The sequence below is a fragment of the Lepidothrix coronata genome, unplaced genomic scaffold (assembly GCF_001604755.1).
Source record: "Lepidothrix coronata isolate B3197 unplaced genomic scaffold, Lepidothrix_coronata-1.0 Scaffold107, whole genome shotgun sequence".
NCBI classification, from domain to species: domain Eukaryota; kingdom Metazoa; phylum Chordata; class Aves; order Passeriformes; family Pipridae; genus Lepidothrix; species Lepidothrix coronata.
In genome coordinates, this window is record NW_016690287.1 from 1,910,107 (window position 1) to 1,928,854 (window position 18,748).

The 18,748-nt window shown below is 41.9% G+C and overlaps 1 protein-coding gene across 9 annotated transcripts in view; it reads left to right on the plus strand.

The window, feature by feature from the left end:
• LMO3 (LIM domain only 3) overlaps positions 1-18,748 on the plus strand; it is a 143,351-nt gene that overhangs the window by 83,298 nt on the left and 41,305 nt on the right. For 2 of the 9 annotated variants that reach the window (XM_017824005.1, XM_017824004.1), the window contains exon 2: positions 10,177-10,390. In XM_017824005.1, the coding sequence (XP_017679494.1) occupies positions 10,185-10,390 (206 nt within the window). In that variant the 5' untranslated portion in view covers positions 10,177-10,184. Of the gene's footprint in view, positions 1-1,803; positions 1,893-2,166; positions 2,649-3,605; positions 3,735-10,176; positions 10,391-18,748 lie in introns of those variants that run through there. The other 7 variants (XM_017823998.1, XM_017823999.1, XM_017824001.1 and 4 more) reach the window with 7 other exon arrangements.

Here is an 18,748-nt window from a genome sequence, read left to right on the forward strand (position 1 = left end):
AGTAAGTTGTTTTTTTGTAGGCTTTTTTTTAAGAATCCTTGATTGGTGGGGGGAGTGTAAAGAGGGGTGGAAGATGCAATTAGATCTGGGTGTTTGTTCCTTTCTCTTTCCCGCACATGCACATGCACACACATACACACACACAAAGTGACAAAGTGGTTAATGTCTTTGCAGGTTGGTGTTGACATCGGGTATCTTATTGCCACAGTCCAAATAGAGTACTAATTACTGCGAATGATGTCACCGTAGGCAGAGGAATAATCCCATCATTTAATTAGTTGAATGATTTAAACAAAGATTTGCATAGATGCACTAATCAGTTGCCATGAATTACAGAGCAGCAGTTGCCAGCGAGGGGTAACAGATCATACAGTTGGAGGGAAAAAAAATCTCATCTCCTTGAACATAATTAATTTAATTGTCCTCATTAGCTGTACCATTTGTTTTGATTTTATTTCTCCCTTTCCCCACACATAACTTCTCCCTCCCTCTTTTCTTCTCCTTCTCCGAGTGCATTGGTGGAGAGAGGCACACACACACTCACACTGCTGTATTTCCAGAGTGGTTGTGGCAGAGGTAGTCTATAAACAGAGGGAAGTGAGGCTCTTGTGAGCATATGGGTGCGTGCAGGAGAGGAGCAGGTTTCTGTCAAGTTTGGCTTTTCTCTATGTGCAGATCAAATCAGCAGAAAGGGGCTCTGTTAGCCTGCTGCCTCTGATTGTGCTTTTCGGGTTCTTGCTCAGGTTGGTTGTGGCTGAGTTTTGTTGCTACTTAGAGGAAGAGGGGGCAAGAGATTCAGGAATTGTTCATTGCACAGTATGCTTGTTCCAGGAACCTTTAAATGTATCTATGTATTTAAAAAAAAAAAAAAAAGGGGAGAAGCTTACTTGGTGGAGGGGGAGAACCTGTCCTAAACATATGCATTTCTGAGGTTGCTTTGATTTTTATTAGAGCTGCTGGATTATATGAGGGAGGGGTGTAGATGGCAGAGCACTTCAATGCTTTTAAATCTTTCTTGGGTCTTGAAAGACTTCTATAATGTGAGTGTCATTCAAATTTAGGGTATATTGTAAGCTGACATCTTTCAAAGCTTTGTGAAAATCTAGTGTGGTGCTTCTAATAGCAGACAACAGATATTCACTTTGAAGTCTGAAAACTGTATTCACAAATTCTTAATCTGGTCTTTCTCCAACTGCAGATGGCTCTTAGAGGGAGATGCTTTGGATTTTTTTAACTTTATTTACAGTAGGCTAGGCTCAACATCTTTATTATAAAACACAAAGAAACAATCATCTGTGAGACTGAATGAATATCAAAGTATGCTCTACCTCTTGTGTGTTTGCATGTCTGTCTGTCTCGTGGTCAAGGGTGTTCAACACCTATAACACCCCCGTGTCTATTATCTTTTCCCCCCTCCAGCACTAGGTAGAGAGAATAAGGATCTGTCTTCAGCTCCTGGGACGAGGATGCTGTAGGGGGGAGACTGCTTGGCTTCCTTCAGCACTCAGCGTCAATAGTGCAGTGAGGGGGGTGACATGTGGCAAGCGGGGCCCGGGGGGTGGCCGGGCTGGGGACCGCGCCGAGGAGCGGGAAACTTTCACGCCGGAGTTTCCACTGCTTTCTGAGCAGCTCAGATCTAGCACGGAGAGAGGCAAAGTTTTCACCTTCAGGGATTTTTCTCATTACTCATTAATAGAGAGATATGCATCTTGCTTTTTTTTTTTTTTTTTTTTTTTTTTTTTTTTTGCGTGGGTAACTTATGGTTTTGTTTAAGCAAAGTATTTTGGGAGGAGTGATGGCGGGGGGGGGAGGAAGCGCGACGTTCCCCTGTTTCCTCGGGTCCGCTTCTGGAGCACTCCGTGGGAAGGTGATCCTGAGCCGCTTCAGTAGAGGTCACTTGTGTGTGCGTGTGTGTGTGTCCCTGGTGTTTGTGTCTAGCATATGCATGTGGTTTTGCTGACTGCACTTGCAGGCTTGTAAATTTTCACCATGGGAAATTACCAACAAAGCCCAATCTGTCTCCTGGCTGCTTTGCACTTTCCGAGGGCGGCTGTACTTGAGCGAGCTGCAGAACGAGAGAGAAAGCGAGAGGGAGAGAGAGAGGGAGAGAGAGAGAAAGGGGGAGTTGGGAGGGGGGAGAGGCAGGGTGGGTGGGTGGGTGGAGGGGGAGAGAGGTAAATAGCCTTAAATCGGAAGGGAGCTGCTTCTCTGTGGTCTTCCACAAGAGCTGTCTGGGCTCTGCTGGCTCAGTAATAACTGAGTGACCTTTTCTTTTGCTGTATTATGTCTGGCTGGTAAGGGATTGCATTTTGCAGCTGATAAAGCCCTGACTTCATTCAACTCGGCTCCTCACACGCTGCTTTAGGTAAGTTGTCTTCAGCCAGGACGGAGACAGACAGCCTTGGACTGCAAGATACTAAAAGGAGGACACCTGTAGCTCGGATGCGGTCAACACAATTACTTGGCGGATCCTTGAGGACCTCATTATTTTAAACTTAAAGAATAGCGATCTCCCTCCCCATCTCTCCCACCCCCTCTTTATTTTTTTCCCCAAACAATGCTTCTTTTTGACCTTTTCCAAGGAGAAGAGCTACAAAGCAGCCACTGTGCTTATTGAACTGCCTCCCCTGTATCGCTTAATTGAGAAGGTAAGTGAGGCAACTGTGTACATAAGCTTTGGGTCATTTGTGTATGTGTGTCTGCATCACTCTCTCTCTCTCCCTCTCTCTCTGAGTCATAAGCCGGGGCTGCAATACACACACACATCTCTGCACTGCAACTTTCACTCAAGCTGCAGCTCTGCTGAGACTGTTTTGTTTAAATCATGTGAGGCTTCATTATTTTTATGATGAGACATGAAATACATGCAAGCGGAGGATGCTGAGCGAAACCCATCCGACTGTACGTCTCGAGGAATAGCAGTCAAAGTTAACAATGAATTGCAGCCCCACCACCACCCCCCTCCCCGTTATTATTGTTATTATTATTCTTGCTTCTTCCAGAGCTTCTCGAAACGTGCTCTCAATTATCAAGGGAGTCGGTTAATTTCCCACTCCCCGGCTTTAATCCACAAGCCTCCCCGTACAGCGGTTTAATTTGCAACTGGTTCGGTGCAGGGTTAACCCTTTGGGCAGAGAGGAGGCAGGAGCGGGGCGGGGAGCCCCGGGGGGCGCACAGCGGGCCGGGGGCGGTGGGGACGCGCTCCGGCCGCGGGGTCCGTGCTCACGCATCCTCCGCCTCCCGGACCGGCGGGAGGGAAGGGTAGCCGGGCTGGCGTTATGAAGCAGCGCTTCTGTCTGCGAGCATTCCTCTTTTTTTTTCCCTCTTCCCCCCCCCTCTCCCCGCTCTCCCTTCGCACCGAGCGCGATACGGTATGCGAACGCCGCATGTGACAGTTTAATCAAACCCATTTGTTACAACAAAGCTAAGAGACCGCTGGGATTATAGGCTTACGGGCAGAGTTAGGGGAGCATGTGGCTTTGTCGCTCGCCATCGCCGTGCGGGGCCGGCGGCTCTGGGTGTGCCGTCCCCCCCCCCCCCCCCCCCCCGCCCTATTCCCATTCCCATCCCCATCCCCGCCGCCCCCCGCCCCCGCTGCGGCGCGCCGCGCTCCCGCTCACTTGACCCGAGCCGAGGAAGCACTTGCTACTTTTGCCGGGATTTGGTGCTTCAATGAGAAGGAGCTCTCCAGGCGCCCGTAAATCAACTCATGCAGAAAAAGGAGAAAAGTTTTGGTAAGGCGGCGGTCCCCGGCGCTGGCGCGCAGCGGGTGCGCTCCCGGGGGGAGGCGGGGGGTCCTCCTTCCCTTTCCATCCTCAATGCGCTGCCGTAGCGAGCGGCTGTGTCGGGGTGTGCTCTGGAGAGACGCAAAATACCTCTTCCTAGGACAGCTCCGTAGGACCGCTCTTTAAACCAATTCGTTTTGCTCGGTGCAACAAACATCGGGACGTGCTTTCCCCGACACCTCCCTCTCCCCGTCCTTGTGATGCTCGGGAAGGAATTGGCATAAAAGGCTTGAGCGTCTAACTCCAAAAAGGGATTCTTTGTTGTGGAGTATATGTTTCTTATTTATTTTTTTTTTTATTTTGCATGTGAGCTGCATCAAAATTGAACTCAGTCTTGCAAATCTCTTGTTGGCCTTTGCCAAGCACTAGCACTTTGCTGCCATGGTAACTGTAATTAAACTGATAAGAGTGGAAAAATGTCAGTATCTCTGAGCCTTGCAGCTGCATTGGAGAAAAAGAGAATCAAATTGGTTCCCAGCACCACTGCTCTAAAAAAAGGAGGAGGGGGGGGGCTGGGGGAGAGAGATGGGGGGACACGCCAGGGGTAGGAACATAGCTAAGCAGCTCCGGTCCCTGAGATCTGGGTACATCTATTTGCCGTGTTGTCCCTTAGGGGGCTACAGCCTGCAGGGATGCTCTGGGCCAGTGAACAGAGAGAAACAAGCTTTTAGGCCCAATCTAGCTTTCAAAAAGAGAAGGGGAAAGAAGAAGAGAAATCTTTTGTTTGGTGTCTCTTGGCAATCGACTAGCCATGTTGGCCAAATTCTTTTAATCTGTATCACTGCTCCCAGCTGTGGGACTGCATTCCCATTTTTATTTTTTGCCTAACCTCTTCCCCTTTCTTTTCTTTTTTTTTCCATCTCCCCCTTCCCAACCCATGTCCTTTATTTAAAAAAAAAAAAGAAAAAAATCAAAAAATAAAGCAAAAAGCAGATCCCTCTGTAGAAGAAGGGGCAGGAGGGGAAGTTTAGTTATGTATCATGGAAAATTAACTGAAAAGTATACAGAAGAGACTATATTCAAAGTACTAAAATCCTTACTTTTATTTTTTTAAAAAAACCCGGAGTGTTATGGAGTTGCGGTTACTTTGTTGTGTTAACTACAGAAGCTGAGACTGTGCGGATGAATGGCACAGAACAAGAGAGCATAATGGAGGCAATCAACCGTTAGGCTGGTTCACAATGCAATCCAGGCAATTAAAAGCTCACCAGAGTTTAAATGAAATGGTTCCACTTATTTCTGTGCACCACACTGCACAGGCTATTATTTATGTCTCTTTTTTTAATTATGATTTCCCTTAAACTGTCAAATAACTCAGAATAGCAGGGTCTCGGAGGCAATAAGAATTTTCCACAGAACAATTTACATGCCAATCTAAAACTAGTTACGACTCCTGATGTGCTACATGCGAGTTCTGAAATGTTTCTTAGCTTCTGAAACCTTTACTTTTTTTCTTTTAAGTCTCTGCGTGTATTGTCCTAAATTATTGGCGCTCTGAATGCTTGTAGAATGAAGCTACAAAGTGGGAAAGCATCAGAAAAGTATTCTTTTTATCTTCACTAGCCCTCTAACTCTCTCCTTGACTGCATGTTTTCTGTCAGTTTGCTGTCTTCTAAAGACTGATGCAGCAATACTAAATTTGCTGCAAACTGATTTTATTATTTTTCTAAATAGAGGCAAGTTTTCCCTTTCTTGCTGTATGTACTGCTGTCTTTGGTAGAACTGCATGCATGCCTCCGAGAAAGGGGGGAAGAGTGATCTTTAAAAGTTTGTAAGTGATCCAGTGCAGAATGACATCTAACTCTTCCTCCCAAAACCCGTCTGTACCGCAAACCAGAAACTGAGTTCTGTGTGTCTTGTGCCACACTCGGCACCATCAGGGACTAATCCTGCTTACAGATGCTTCTAAATCACTAACAAAATACGGTTCATTATGTCAAATCTTCACTCCCTTTCATTTCTGAGAATGGTGATGATTTGAGTGAAACGGATTTTTGTTTCTCTGCCTTTCTTCAGGAGCTTAATTAAGCTTTTTCCAGCATCCTTTCCTCTTTATTATGAAATCATACTTACAAATCAACTGACAGTGTTTCAACATACTGTAATAACAATAAACAGGGATGGGAGTCCATTGCATCGAACTTATTTGGAGAGATGGAAAGAAATCCTGAAAACCTGCAAGTCAGGTTGTTAAGTTCTCCCTTCAAAAATCCTAAAGGTGGTGGATGGGGATGAAGAAGTCTTATTCCTGACACAGCTCTGCAGTTTATGTGCAGTATCCTGGGGACTGGGGATGGAGGGAAGGATAGAGAAAGCCCTTGAAAGCATATTGGGGTGAAATAAAAAGGGTTTGTTTGACAGTGACAGACTAGGCACTGAAATTTCTCTGTTCTGAGAACAGATCTGCTCTGTGATGCAGAGCATTGGTAGGACTCTGCAGAACTGAAGGGAAAGCTGGGTTTGATTTTCTTTTTTTTTTGTTTCTTTTTTTTTTTTTTTTACAGCCTGGGTGTAGTATGATGTCTTGAAAGTGCTCCATAAGCTCTGCTTTCCTGAGGGAGGGGGAGAGGAGGGCAAACAGGCAGCAGTGCTGTGTACTGCTACCTGATATTTCTGCGGGGAGCAGTTTCAGTGGTTTTTTGGGTGCTGTCAGCCTCTGAAAGGGTCCTTCCTGTGTCCTAAGAAATAAATGAGTACTTAAATGGCAGCCTGTGAAAAGCTGGCTGACAGAAAGCTGCAGGTATTCTTATTGCCAAATTAAGAGAGCTAAAAATACACGAGTGCATATCTGAAAAGTGCAACTGCATTGGAGATCTTATGGGAATGTTAAAGGGAAGAGAGATGGTCTGTGAGGTGATCTGTTCATACAGTACAGAAAAAATGTAATAAAATGTTCTGTTATCAAAATTAAGTGATTTAAACAGGGCATATGAAGAAAAGGACTTTTGCAAATTTGGAGATATGTCAAGCACTTCATGACTTCATTTTGTTTAGAACCTTTCTACACTTCAAAAAAAGAGTAACTTTTTTTTATGGTGAAGCAGTAGTTCGGGGATTTATTTTTTTTTTTTACTTTATTAAAATAGAAGCAGCTTCATTGCAAGTAAAGTGCAAAAAGATCAGATCTGTCAGAGGAGAAAAGCATTCCTTCCCTCCAAAAGCTGCTGCAGATTGAATCCCTAATCTGAAGATGCTACCAGTGGGATGTCAGCACCACCTTCTCTCTCTGCCTCAGGAAAACAGACATGCAGGATTGCAAACATTACTTCCATGGGGTGTCTGCCCCTTTCCACTTGTCTCTACAAGAAAGATTTGGGCTGACCAACGTGAATGACAAGGCTCTGTCTACTTTCCTCATGTAGCAAATATCTCAAAAGCTGTGCAGGGTATATGCAAGCTGCAGTTTTATTTGTAATACAATAACCTCATGTTTGCAGCGTATACCTTGGGAATTATCAGGCTTGATTACTGCAATCTGCTCAGATATTCACTTGTTTGGCTGTGTTTCTGTGGCATCTTGTTCCCTTCAGACAGTGCAGGACAGATCAGCCTGGATCAGAGACTGTCAGCCTCCACTCTCTAACCCGCTTCCTTATCAGGCAACAAAATTTTTACATTAAGATTTTTTCTTTAAAGCCTTTAACTGTGTTAACTCCTAGTTTATTCTGGTTTCCCTCGAGCTAAAGATTAAAGTCCTAGAACAGCCCTTCATGCTTCTGAACTTTTTTACAGAGTTCCAAGAAGTTTATACAAATTGTGGCCGATTTTATGCATTTGTCCTTTACATGGCCAAAGAGAGGGACTGGGGATAAGCCTGTTGTTGTGGATATACATTACTGTGATAAGTAACACTGCAGATTAAGGCTTTTTGACCAGGGGATGATATTAGAGTTTCAGCAGGATTTCTCTTTACAGTCTGGTATAGGTTTCTTACCAAAAATCTCTGATGTTTTCATTGCTTTTAGTCATTTGCAGTCATGTTATTTTGTTGCTTTATGTATGTACCCTGGATTAAGGGGAGTCAGCTGTCAGCTGAAAATACAGTAAAGGTTCAGCCTTTGTTTCATGGTGCTTTCTCAAGAGGAGATGTGTGTATTCGTTCCCAGATTTGCCACAGACTCTCAGTGGAGTCCTGTGCAGGTCGCTGGATCTCATCCTCCCCCTTGCGACTGGAAAAACAGATTTTGGGAGTCTGTAAGTGGTGTAGGAGCTGTGACAGCAGAGTCAGCTGGGGAGTAGTGGGAAGGCAGCAATGACCATTTTTATGCTTCTGGATAGAAAAATACAGACCTTACGCTTTTGTCACGAGCTTTAGATGTCGTGCAGCAGCACTGCCACGGTACTTTGGGTTCCCATTCACAGAACTGTCTGACACAACCGAACAGCGATTCCAACAGATCTGTGCGTCGCTCCAAGATGTGTAATCGATGGCACTGCAAAGAGGGGAGTGAGGCTGCTGTGCTTGCAGGTTGCAATAAGAATCACTGGTTTTAATTCAGTGATCAGCTTTGCAGGTGGAACTTAGGAGTTCAGCTTGGGAATGCTGGAAAGTCACTTAACGGGCTCTAGAGTCGCTGCGGTCCACATGGATTCCATGTGTTCTGTGCATGCCCGTGTGGAGATCCCTGGGATGCCTCAGCTGGCACAGCATTTAGCCTCTTGTCTTTGAAGCGTTAATATCCACAAAGGCACACTCTGCCATTGCCACGAAGGTTACGCTGGCTTTCGTGGTTTTTTTTTCCTAGGAGAGCTTTTAAAAAAAGCAAGCAAACAAAACAAAACCCAAACCCCAGGTTGTTCCTGTTCTAGCTCCCTGAGCCTGCCTGTCTGTAGTGGTGTGTTACAGCACCAGCCAAGGTCTGCTGACAGGAGCTGGGACTGTAAACCTTTCTTAACAGTAGGTAGTAGAGCATTCTTGGTGAGGAGCTCTTGAATTTGCTTTTCTTTGTTATGAGACTTTATTTGACTTTTCCCAGTCTCTGCATGATAACAGGGTTCCATACCCTGAATGATGGAGTAAGATTTGCTTGTTGGCAACAGCATTTGTTCCCCAGTCTTGACAAATTCTGATTGTAATATTCAGATACATGCTACTGAACAGTATCTTTTTTTAAATTACATCTCTGGCTTTAAAACAGTGAGATAACCTAATAGTCAAACAGCTTGTCGGTTCTTCCCTTCTCTCAGGTGCCTGTTTTATGTCCAATAAAATATCCACAGGGCTATGATTTTGCTTATTCTAAGAAGTAACTTTCAGAGAATTGCTCTGAGTGCAATGGGATGGGAGTTCATGCAACTAACCGGGAAAGACCAGTCTGTAAGCACTTTGGGGCAGTGACCTCTCCCCATTTGCTGTAAAACTGAGGGCAATTGATTTTTGAATAGATCCCTAGAAGCTGGCTGTGTTGCTCTGAGTAACACAGCTCAACTAACTGTGTTTCACTTTTACCAGTTCTGTCTATTGAACAATGTTTCGGGTGTTTGAATTTTTTTTTGAATGCTCTCTGCTATTACATCAAAAGATGGACACTACTGTACTCCCTGTCCCAAACCAGCTGTTGGCTAAAATTGGGATTGGAAGGTGGAATAGTGGGGTTGTTTTGCTTGGGGATTTTTGGGGGGTTTTTTATTTGCTTGGTTTTGCTGGTTTTTTAATTATTATTATTTTTAAATTCTTTTTTCTTGACGAACTAGAAACTCTCCAACTTCATGCAGGTTATTTAAAATCAGATTTTTCAGAAGGTCTTTACACTGCAAGTTGTAAATACAGTACTGCTACTGAAGTGTCTGGAAATCTCATCACTTCGTTAATGTTTCTAATAAGACTTGAAATCTTAAAAAAATAAACCATCCCCCCCACCAGCATCAAAATTTCTATGTCAAACCTCCCCGAAACTCTGTCCCTGTGCCTCTAAAAGCTTCAGTCTTTTCTTCTTTAGAATCTGGGGTGTTTTTATATTTATAAAGATAGTGAAAATAAGTCCAAATATGTGGATTTAGCTGTGTTTGCTATCATAGATGTGCTGTTCATTTGAATTTTGTGTTGCTACATATTGGATACTTCGGCTGAAAGTGGATGACTTTTCAACTGAACTTTTTTAATATTTCATTTTAATTTTTTAAATCTTATTTCTTTTCAGCAAAGAGACCAGGTAAATGAGGTGTTAAAGAGAAGCTGTGGAACTTAGAGCAATGGAAGTTTCTGCTCTCAAATTTATCTTAGCATTGTTTTCAGCTTGCTGTGGACTATCTATGTTATTTTATCCTATCTACGCCGTTGCCTTTTAAATGAAGGGGGCGTAGGGGGAGCAGCGAGATGGAGGAAGAAAAGGGCAAGAGTTTTTCTTCTTCAGAGAATATCTATTTTCACCCTTGTCTTATTGTGTTTCAGGTATACAAATGCTCTCAGTCCAGCCAGACACCAAGCCGAAAGGTTGTGCTGGCTGCAACCGTAAGATTAAAGACCGATATCTTCTAAAGGCCCTGGACAAATATTGGCATGAGGACTGCCTGAAATGTGCCTGCTGTGACTGTCGCCTGGGGGAGGTGGGCTCTACCTTGTACACCAAAGCCAACCTTATCCTTTGTCGCAGAGACTATCTGAGGTAGGTCACGTCCTTCTTCCGTTCAGCGGCAAACTTGGAAAATCTGTTCGGTCCTTCCTACGTAGCTGGTGTTGCATAAGCGGCGCTCGAGGGCTGCAAGGCTGGAGTATGTGTGGAGGATGAGGAAACAAATACTGAAACACGGAGACAAAATTAAAATCTGAATCAGAAAGCACGTGTAACTGGGTTGTGCCAGAGGCTGCCAGGTTTCTGATGCCAATACTGGTGTCCTGTGTTCTCATGCAGAAGAGAGTAAATCCCTCCATGATTCCCACAGCACTGTGCTCCTGGGGAGACAGTGGTCTCCTCCTCCTCCTCCTGGCAGCACGGTGGTGGCCAGGTATATCAACCTGAAACCACATGCGTGGTTTTCACCCACCTTCACTGCAGGGTTTGAACTCTGTCAGTGAGGAGTGTTTCACCTGTCTTGGCTTCGTTTGCAAAGGGGTTTCATTTGTGGCTCTCAAGCTTTTTTGAACGTTGCCCTTCAGCTGTTAGCAGCTGGACCAAGATGACCAGCTATCTTCCCCGTGCTTAAAAATCATGTGTTTAGTAAGCTCCAATCCACTCTGCTCATTTAACTTAACTTCATGTCCTGGGTGGGATGCTGGCTGACCTGTTGCCACTTGTTAGAGGCAGCAAATTGTCACCTGATTTTCTGTTGCCTTGTTTGCTTGTGGACCCACATCCTCAAAAGTATCTGAGGAATAACTCATAGCAAAGTACTGATGATCAGCACCAGGTTAGTTTATCTGCAGAGCACATGTCAATAAATAGGACTACTTTGCAGGAGCCAAGTTTAATCAGCAAGTTTAGTCTCCCTGGGCTCTTAACAGTAAATAGAGAGAAAAGGCTCCTCTGGGGTGATTCTGAGCACCTATTTCCCATAGTAGTACCTTTCCTCCATTCCCTGTAGAGGGGGACTAATGAGACTAGCTGCTCCAGGCTAAGGTGAACTTCTGGGAATATTTCCCCTGCCCCTTTAGAGAAACCTTTTCCTTTTAAAGGGACGTTGAAGTCAGTAATACATTGGGGAAAAATTAAAATTCTTTTTGAACGTGTTAACTTACAAGTTCAGCTGAAGTACAGGTACTAAATAGAAGGTTCCCACACACTGATCAGTTCCCAAATTCTACAGCATGGGTAGATTGGAACAGGAATCAAGACTAAAGCATTAACTGTTGGTACTCTGGCTGTCCACGGTAACGATCTCTTTTTGTCTAGAGTGGAACAAAAACCTTCACCAACACGCTGTGCATTTGTTGAGCTGGGGCTGCAAGGGCAGATCAGCTTCTTCAGACATGGGCTTAGATTGCTTAGTGGTAAAAGTACTCTGCTACCTCTTAAAGCTCTGAACTGAACCCACAAAAGAGTGCAGAGAATTTAGTGTAGAGTCTGCATCTTAAGGCCATTGTGTTAAAGCTGCCAAAGTAGTAGGTAACAAAACCCCACTTTTAAAAACTGTTGGGAACAGAAGGGAATTGTTATATGTGAACCTGGGTCCCTTGTGATCTTAAAGTGAACGTGTACAGAGAAGGGTTGGAACAGCTTTCTGGGGCAGGGGGGAAGTAGCATCTCAATTTTTAAAACTCATTTTAAGAATCCTTATACAACAAACGCCTGCAGGAGCGAGAAAACTCTGCTCTGGCTGTTTGATCTGAGTTCCAAATTTACTGGAGACTTTGAACTTACTGAATCTCCCAAGTGCTAGTGCAGCTGATCTAATGTTTTAAAATCAAATGTTTAAAATCAAAACCAAAATTATCTAGTAGTAGAGATATGAGCAAAGCATTTCCCCAACACAGATGCACGTATACACACTGTTGGTCTCTGGTCTTCGAAGGTATAACAGGAGTAAATATTTTGCTAATAGATTGTTAAAATTCATGCAAAGCAATTCAGAGAAAGGAGACTGTATTTTTTTATCTGTCACGACCACATTCAAGATTGGTGTTTCAGTCATTTCTTCATAAACACCACCTTTCATTTTGTACCAGTGAAACCAGGATACATGAGAAATTCTGTAGTCGGTTTTAAGATGTTTCTGGTTTTTGTCTCTTGATTTATCGAGTCTTAACGAAGCTCTTTTGTCACAAACTTCTTTTTTTTTAGTAATACTTTTGAGTGCATAGATTTAAACTAGGTATTTACACTAAACTTCAAACTGATGCACTTAAGGTAATTGCAGATAGTCATTTGCCTCATTGCATCTTATCTACTTAGTTATGCAGTGAACCTATAAAAGTGATCTTTTTAATGCTAATGTAGAAACTAGTTAAATTTTCTCTAGCTTTGTAGTCAAATAAGCTTTCATATTTAGCAACGCACTTGATATAAATTTAAGGAACAAATTGCATTGTACTAATGATCAGATTAGGGTTTGATTATGGTTTCATACTATCCTCTTAGTTTTTTGGTTTTTTTCTTTTTAACCATAAAGGGAATCTTTGCTACGTATAAAACAGTTCTGGCTTCCTATTAATTTATGTGGTGCCCTCTAGAGGATATGGGGCTTGAACAATACTATAAAGAGTAAAATTGCTTATTAACTTGTCTCTCAGTGTTCATTATGCCTTTCAATAAGAGAGCCATTCTACAGATGCTACAAGCAATAATGTAGCCAGTTTGGTTGCTTTAACATTCATGTTTAAATTCATAAACTGTGTGATTGCGTCTTTGCCTGCTTGCAAAAATACTTCCAGTATCTTTCATTTAGAGATGCCTGCCAAAAAAACTAAACCCTCCCTCAGCCCTGATGCACGCACTTGTGCTGCAGTTGAGCCCTGAGGTACCCACTTTGAGCTTCTTATAAATACTCCATATCTTCAGAACTTCAAAACTCGCTTTGCTTTAGCTCTCTCCTTTGGTAAAATTAGTTAATTATACTATATTAAAATCTTTTTCTCTGCATTGGGAGGGATTGAGGGGATGGAAGGAATCTTTAATGAGGTAACAAGCTTGGAAGATGCTTTGGGTGTGAGAGGCTTTACCCTGGAATCTGATTCATGTGAGGCACTCCAGTGGTTTCAGCGGTGGCGTAGGACACCAAGGGTATTAGGGTGGCTGCAGCAGAAATGAACTCCATTTTGTTAACGAGGATGAGAACTGACTTGAGTAAAGAAAGGGCTCAATGTTAGAAGTAACACACTCGGTGAAAATGATATGCAGAGTATAATTCCCCTGCAGGCTTCTGTCTTCTGCTTACACACTCTTGGGTTAGAAAGTGAAGACTTAATTTAAGGAACTTAGGTTTACGCCAATATTTCAAGTCCATTTACAGTAAGTGAAATATGCAAGAACTTTTTTTTCCCCCTTTTTCCCTCCAGAGCTGTATGGTGACATCTTAATGTATCAGCCTATCCTGCTCAGTCCTCTCTTCTGACTGGCAGCGTGTCCATTTACAAGCACAATATTCCCTTTGAAATCTGTCATTACTGCCATTAATGACCAGTCATTATGTTAACAGCCCTTGGGCTGTTAACATGTCAAACTGGTTGTTAACTGGAATGTTATTACTTATTTAAACCGCAGGTATGAGTTGTGTGAAATGTGCTTTGGTTGCGCATTCTGGGGCTGCTCCTGCTCAAAACAATAGGGAAACAGTGGAGCGTTTGCCTTTGGGGTGCCAAGGGATTTGCTCTCTGTTCCATCTGCTCGTTTGATTTCTGCATATTTGTGGAGGTCCTCCTACCCCTGGGCAGCCTCCTAATTTCAGGTGCGACCGCGTGCAGATCCTGTCTCTCAGCCTCGCCCGCACATGGGCGGCCGTGGATGTCTCCAGATGCACGGCAGTGCCTGCTGCACGTTCGAGATTAATATCTGGCCCCTGGAAGTGTAAAATGAAAGACCGACAATTACACGTAACTCGGTTGTATTAAATAATGAGCTTCCTCGGATGCAGCAAAAATATGAAAGTACAGCTGTGCTAAGCTAGTTGCAATGTAGGTCAATCACCCTTTTCACTTAGGTTTTTAACTACGCAAACCCCGCTGAGCGACCAATGACTACAAAGTGCTGTTTCATTCCTATTTAATTTTGGCAGCATTTTACTGAAGAGCGGGCATTCATGCAGCTAAATTATCTTCGCCGTTTCTGGTTTTAACTCCAGCTCCATGACACTAAATGTTGGAGTGCATATCTCTTAGTAAACACAAAGAATATGGCTTCTGATTTTTTTATTTTTTTTTCCAAATCCCTCTCTCAACATGGAAATTGAATTAGAACTTTTATTACTTTTTGCATAATTTCCCTAGCCAGGCACGCAAGATCATAGGCAAAGGATTAACAAAACTAATATATTGGGGTGGAATTTTTGCCCTTAAACACATCTAGACCCTTATTGAGGATGGGGAAGATGATGACACAAAAGGTTGCTTCTCTCCCCCCCCAACCTTGGTATTGATTTTGTTTGTAAATATACTGCAGACTTTAAAAGTACAGTTGAACAGCTATAAAAATGAGGACATTAGTATTCCTGAAAGAAGGGACAGATCATGTTGGTTGTTGTAGTTTGTTTTTTTTTCTCTTCCCTACTCACTGATGGGAATGCTTGAAAAACCTTAGAAAAGCCAGGTTTTTAAAACTGGATATTGAGTGAGATTTTGTGAATGATGAGACATGACTCCAGAAAGTAAAGCGTTCGACCATAAGCGTTATAAAGATGCCACCTCCGTAAAATATTTAGCTTTTGAAAGGCTAGACTGAAAAGAGTAGAGTGTAGGACACAGCTTTTTCCTGTACAACTGCTTGCTCTCCAGAGGCAATGATTATTTAAAAAAATTATTGTGTAAGAGTACTTGGAGAGACTTAAAATGTCTTGAGGCCTGGTCCCAATTAGCAGATCCCATCCCTCTCTCGTATCACGGAAAGTATTGCAAACACCTAAGATATCAGATTTCTTACATGTACATATAAATACTCTATATGGATATCTCATAGGTAGTGGGTTACATAGTGTTTTCAAAATGCCACCTCAGTATGCTTCTTCCCCAACTTGATTAAATAAGGGTAGACCTTTAAAGATTTAAGCACTCAAACTTTTCGGGAATACTGAGGTATTTATGGAATTGAGGCTTGAGAGCTCCACTTTCTTCCCTAAAGCTTTTTAGAGCTGAACCCTTATTTATACACTAATATCCTTGTTGCAGTGCATTGAAGTATTCAAGGGACATCTGGTTTGCAGGAATATACCCCACAAATATTTTAAAATACATATATAAAAAAAAAGTAGGCGCAGCAATTTATTTGTTCCAATTTTGCTGTGTGCGAGGAACGTTCTTCTAAATTTACATAAATTGTATCACTTAGTATGTCTTGGGGGGCAGAAAAAAAAAGGCAAGACTACTTTCTTCCACTAATTGCCAAAGGTTTTGAAAACCTCCAAACACCGTAACAGCTGTTGAAAGGATGAGGAGAGTGATGCACGTACGCACAGTTAATCCACCCAACTTGTGAAGAGTAATGCTTTTGATTTAGCTACACTCTGGCTAGTTTGGCTTGTTCTTATTTTAGTTTATCTGTGATAGCTTTTAATAAGAAACATTCAATTAAGCTGTTAAAATTGGTGTTTAAGTCATGTTGAAATGCTGTGAAATGTGTGTACTCAAGTTTGACGCTCTTCAGTGGTTCCATGTGTTTCCCTGTATCTGCTGGTATTTTTCTTCAGAGCTGCCAAATTTTTAATAATTGTGTTATTCTTAGTGGCTTAAAATACACAGTTTAATTTCCAAGAATGTGAGTCTTCCCTCTTATAAGGCGTCTTGAAAACCAGACGTTTCTCGTGTGTTGTCAAAATACCTCATTAATCCCCTGGAAACGTTCAAAGAATTTCAGGAGACTTTTCAGATGAAAGTACAGTGCCTCTTAAAGCCTGTCCTACAGCTCTTCATTACAGTACTACAGTGTGGTGTATTTTGATGGAAAATTATTTTACTACAAAGGTTTTACCAACACATAGCAGCTCAATGAAGCTTAATAAAAGCAGTGATTTTGGGGAGCCTAAGTAATTCTGCAGTGCCAGAGGATGGGATAACATTCTTGGTAAAAGAACACAATTCTATAGGTCTGCTTACTATTTTCTGTAATCTCTTTCAAAAGAAATGCAACTTTGTTGTTTCCTTCATTGCTAATTTTTTTTCTCGGAAGTGATTTTGTGACTAGTGCTTTTATGAAATATGTTTAAAATAATACCCATGTTAAAGTTATTTACTTCAGGAATAAATATTATCAACTACATTTTGACATGTGATTTGATATCCAAGGTTTAATTGGATACTGTCTGCATTTTTGACCAGAAGCATACATGAAACAAAGCATCTATGTATAATGTAGTAGAAGAATAACTGGTACTAATTGCCTAACACAGAGGTGCTTTTAAAAGTTCTGATTTCTGCTACATATTTGTTTTGGGTTTTTCTGTTTGTTTGTGGTTTTTTAAAGTTTAATTTGTTTGAAATTTCAGTTAATTTTGCGGAATATTTTACCCAAAACTGAAAAATAACTCCGAAGTCTTTACTATGTAATTAAAAGCAAAGGTCTGTTACTGAATTTGTTACTTGATATTTGCTTCAAGTCTTCCAGAAAGCATATAGCATTCCTTCTTAATGTGAATGTTTGAATAACATTTAACAATCAAAATGGATAACACTGTTACACGTTTTTTCAGCCCTCCTGCCTTCAGAAATTGTTTTCTCTTTTGATTTCTCACTGAAGTTCTTAGTGGCTTAAAATACACAGTTTAATTTCCAATCCACTTGTTGAGGGTGGATTTTGAAATCAAAATACACAGTAGGGAATACTCAAATGTTTTCTAAAATGAAATTGGTCTTAACAATCACCATCCTTAAGAATCCATATTTTGGGAATACCTTATGAAATACATTGTTTTTTTGATGGATAACTTCCCAGTGGATTTCTTAGTATGGTAATGGATGACCTTTTAAATAAACCTAAGTAATAGTTACATGCCTTTTTTTTTTTTTCTGGTCAAAATAAGCTTGAACTTTCTAAGTTTTTTGGACACAAATATCTAAAGCAATGAGTCTACTGTCTCAAAAAGCTTTACATGTTTTACACCTCCTTCCTGTAATGTAATTCTGGTACTGTTATTTTACACCTTCCTGAGGCTGCTTCTTGCCTGTCCTGAATCAATTGGCCTTTCAACACTTGAGTCTCATTGTATCTGATCGGTACATTTAAAAATGGCTTTGGATTTCAGTAGATTCATAATTTAAAAGAGTAAAAAGGCTGTTTAAGTCATCTCTAGAAATGTGCAGCTTTTTTAGCTGTATGTGTGAATCTATCAAATTATCATTTTATATATAAATCACTCAAACAGCAGAAGTAGTAGTTCAGCCCAATTTGTTCTTTAGCAAGCCACGTATCAAAATGAAACAATATGCAGCTCAGATACCTCACAAGCTCTCCATGCTGTGTCCTCTCTGCATATCTGCTTGGTATGATACTTACACGTATCTTTAGGTAGAAATCACGGTGGAATTCTGCATACCATCCTATCCAGGTACTTGCCAGACGATTGTGGTCCCCTAAAATCAGTTAAGACTGACTTTAAATGAATCCTAACAACTGAGCATCTTGACAGCCCCGTGGCAATCGGCAGGGTTAGTTGCAGCCTTAATTTAAGCATGTGCTAAAATGCCGTGATGGAGTGCCAGCACAGCCAATTCACAATCCAGTCCCTCTCCCCACTTGACATCAGAACTACCAGCAACTGGAGAGCGTTTAGCACCTATTTTTCACAGAGCACAATGATCCCAACTATTAACTGCAAAATATTTTCCTTTGGGATTAGAGTGAACCCTGTTTATCTGTTTTGTAACAAAACACAGCGCAGGGCAACTTTTCACAAGCAGAAAATGACTGCTTTTTATGAAGAGTAGAGCACGTTCAGCTCTGGAATGATGTTCCTTGGGAAATCCTCCTGCAGGTTTTGAGTGAAGCGGCATTCTGCAGTAGTGGAATTTAAACTTTCATCTTTTCTTTTGCAAAAATACCTTCTGTTGGCACATAGCAGACAAAAGCGATACTTGCTCAACACGCAAAGATAAAATTATTCTGGAGGTGCAGGGAAGAGCAGAGAACATCAGGGGTTTTGTTGTATCTTTTCTACATTTGGGGTGGTGAGAATAAGCCATATTGTACATTTGGACATACTGTAAGCAATGGTATATTGGACTAATTAAGAAGACACTATACTACATCAGGTGGTAAATGTCCCCTTAAAGTGTTCAAAATGCTTGAGAGTCTAACTTGATTTTTGTTCAAGACAAGCTTCCAAGCCATAAATATCAGCATATACAGTCTCTCATGTTTTAGCTTAGTGGATGCTATTTATGATAT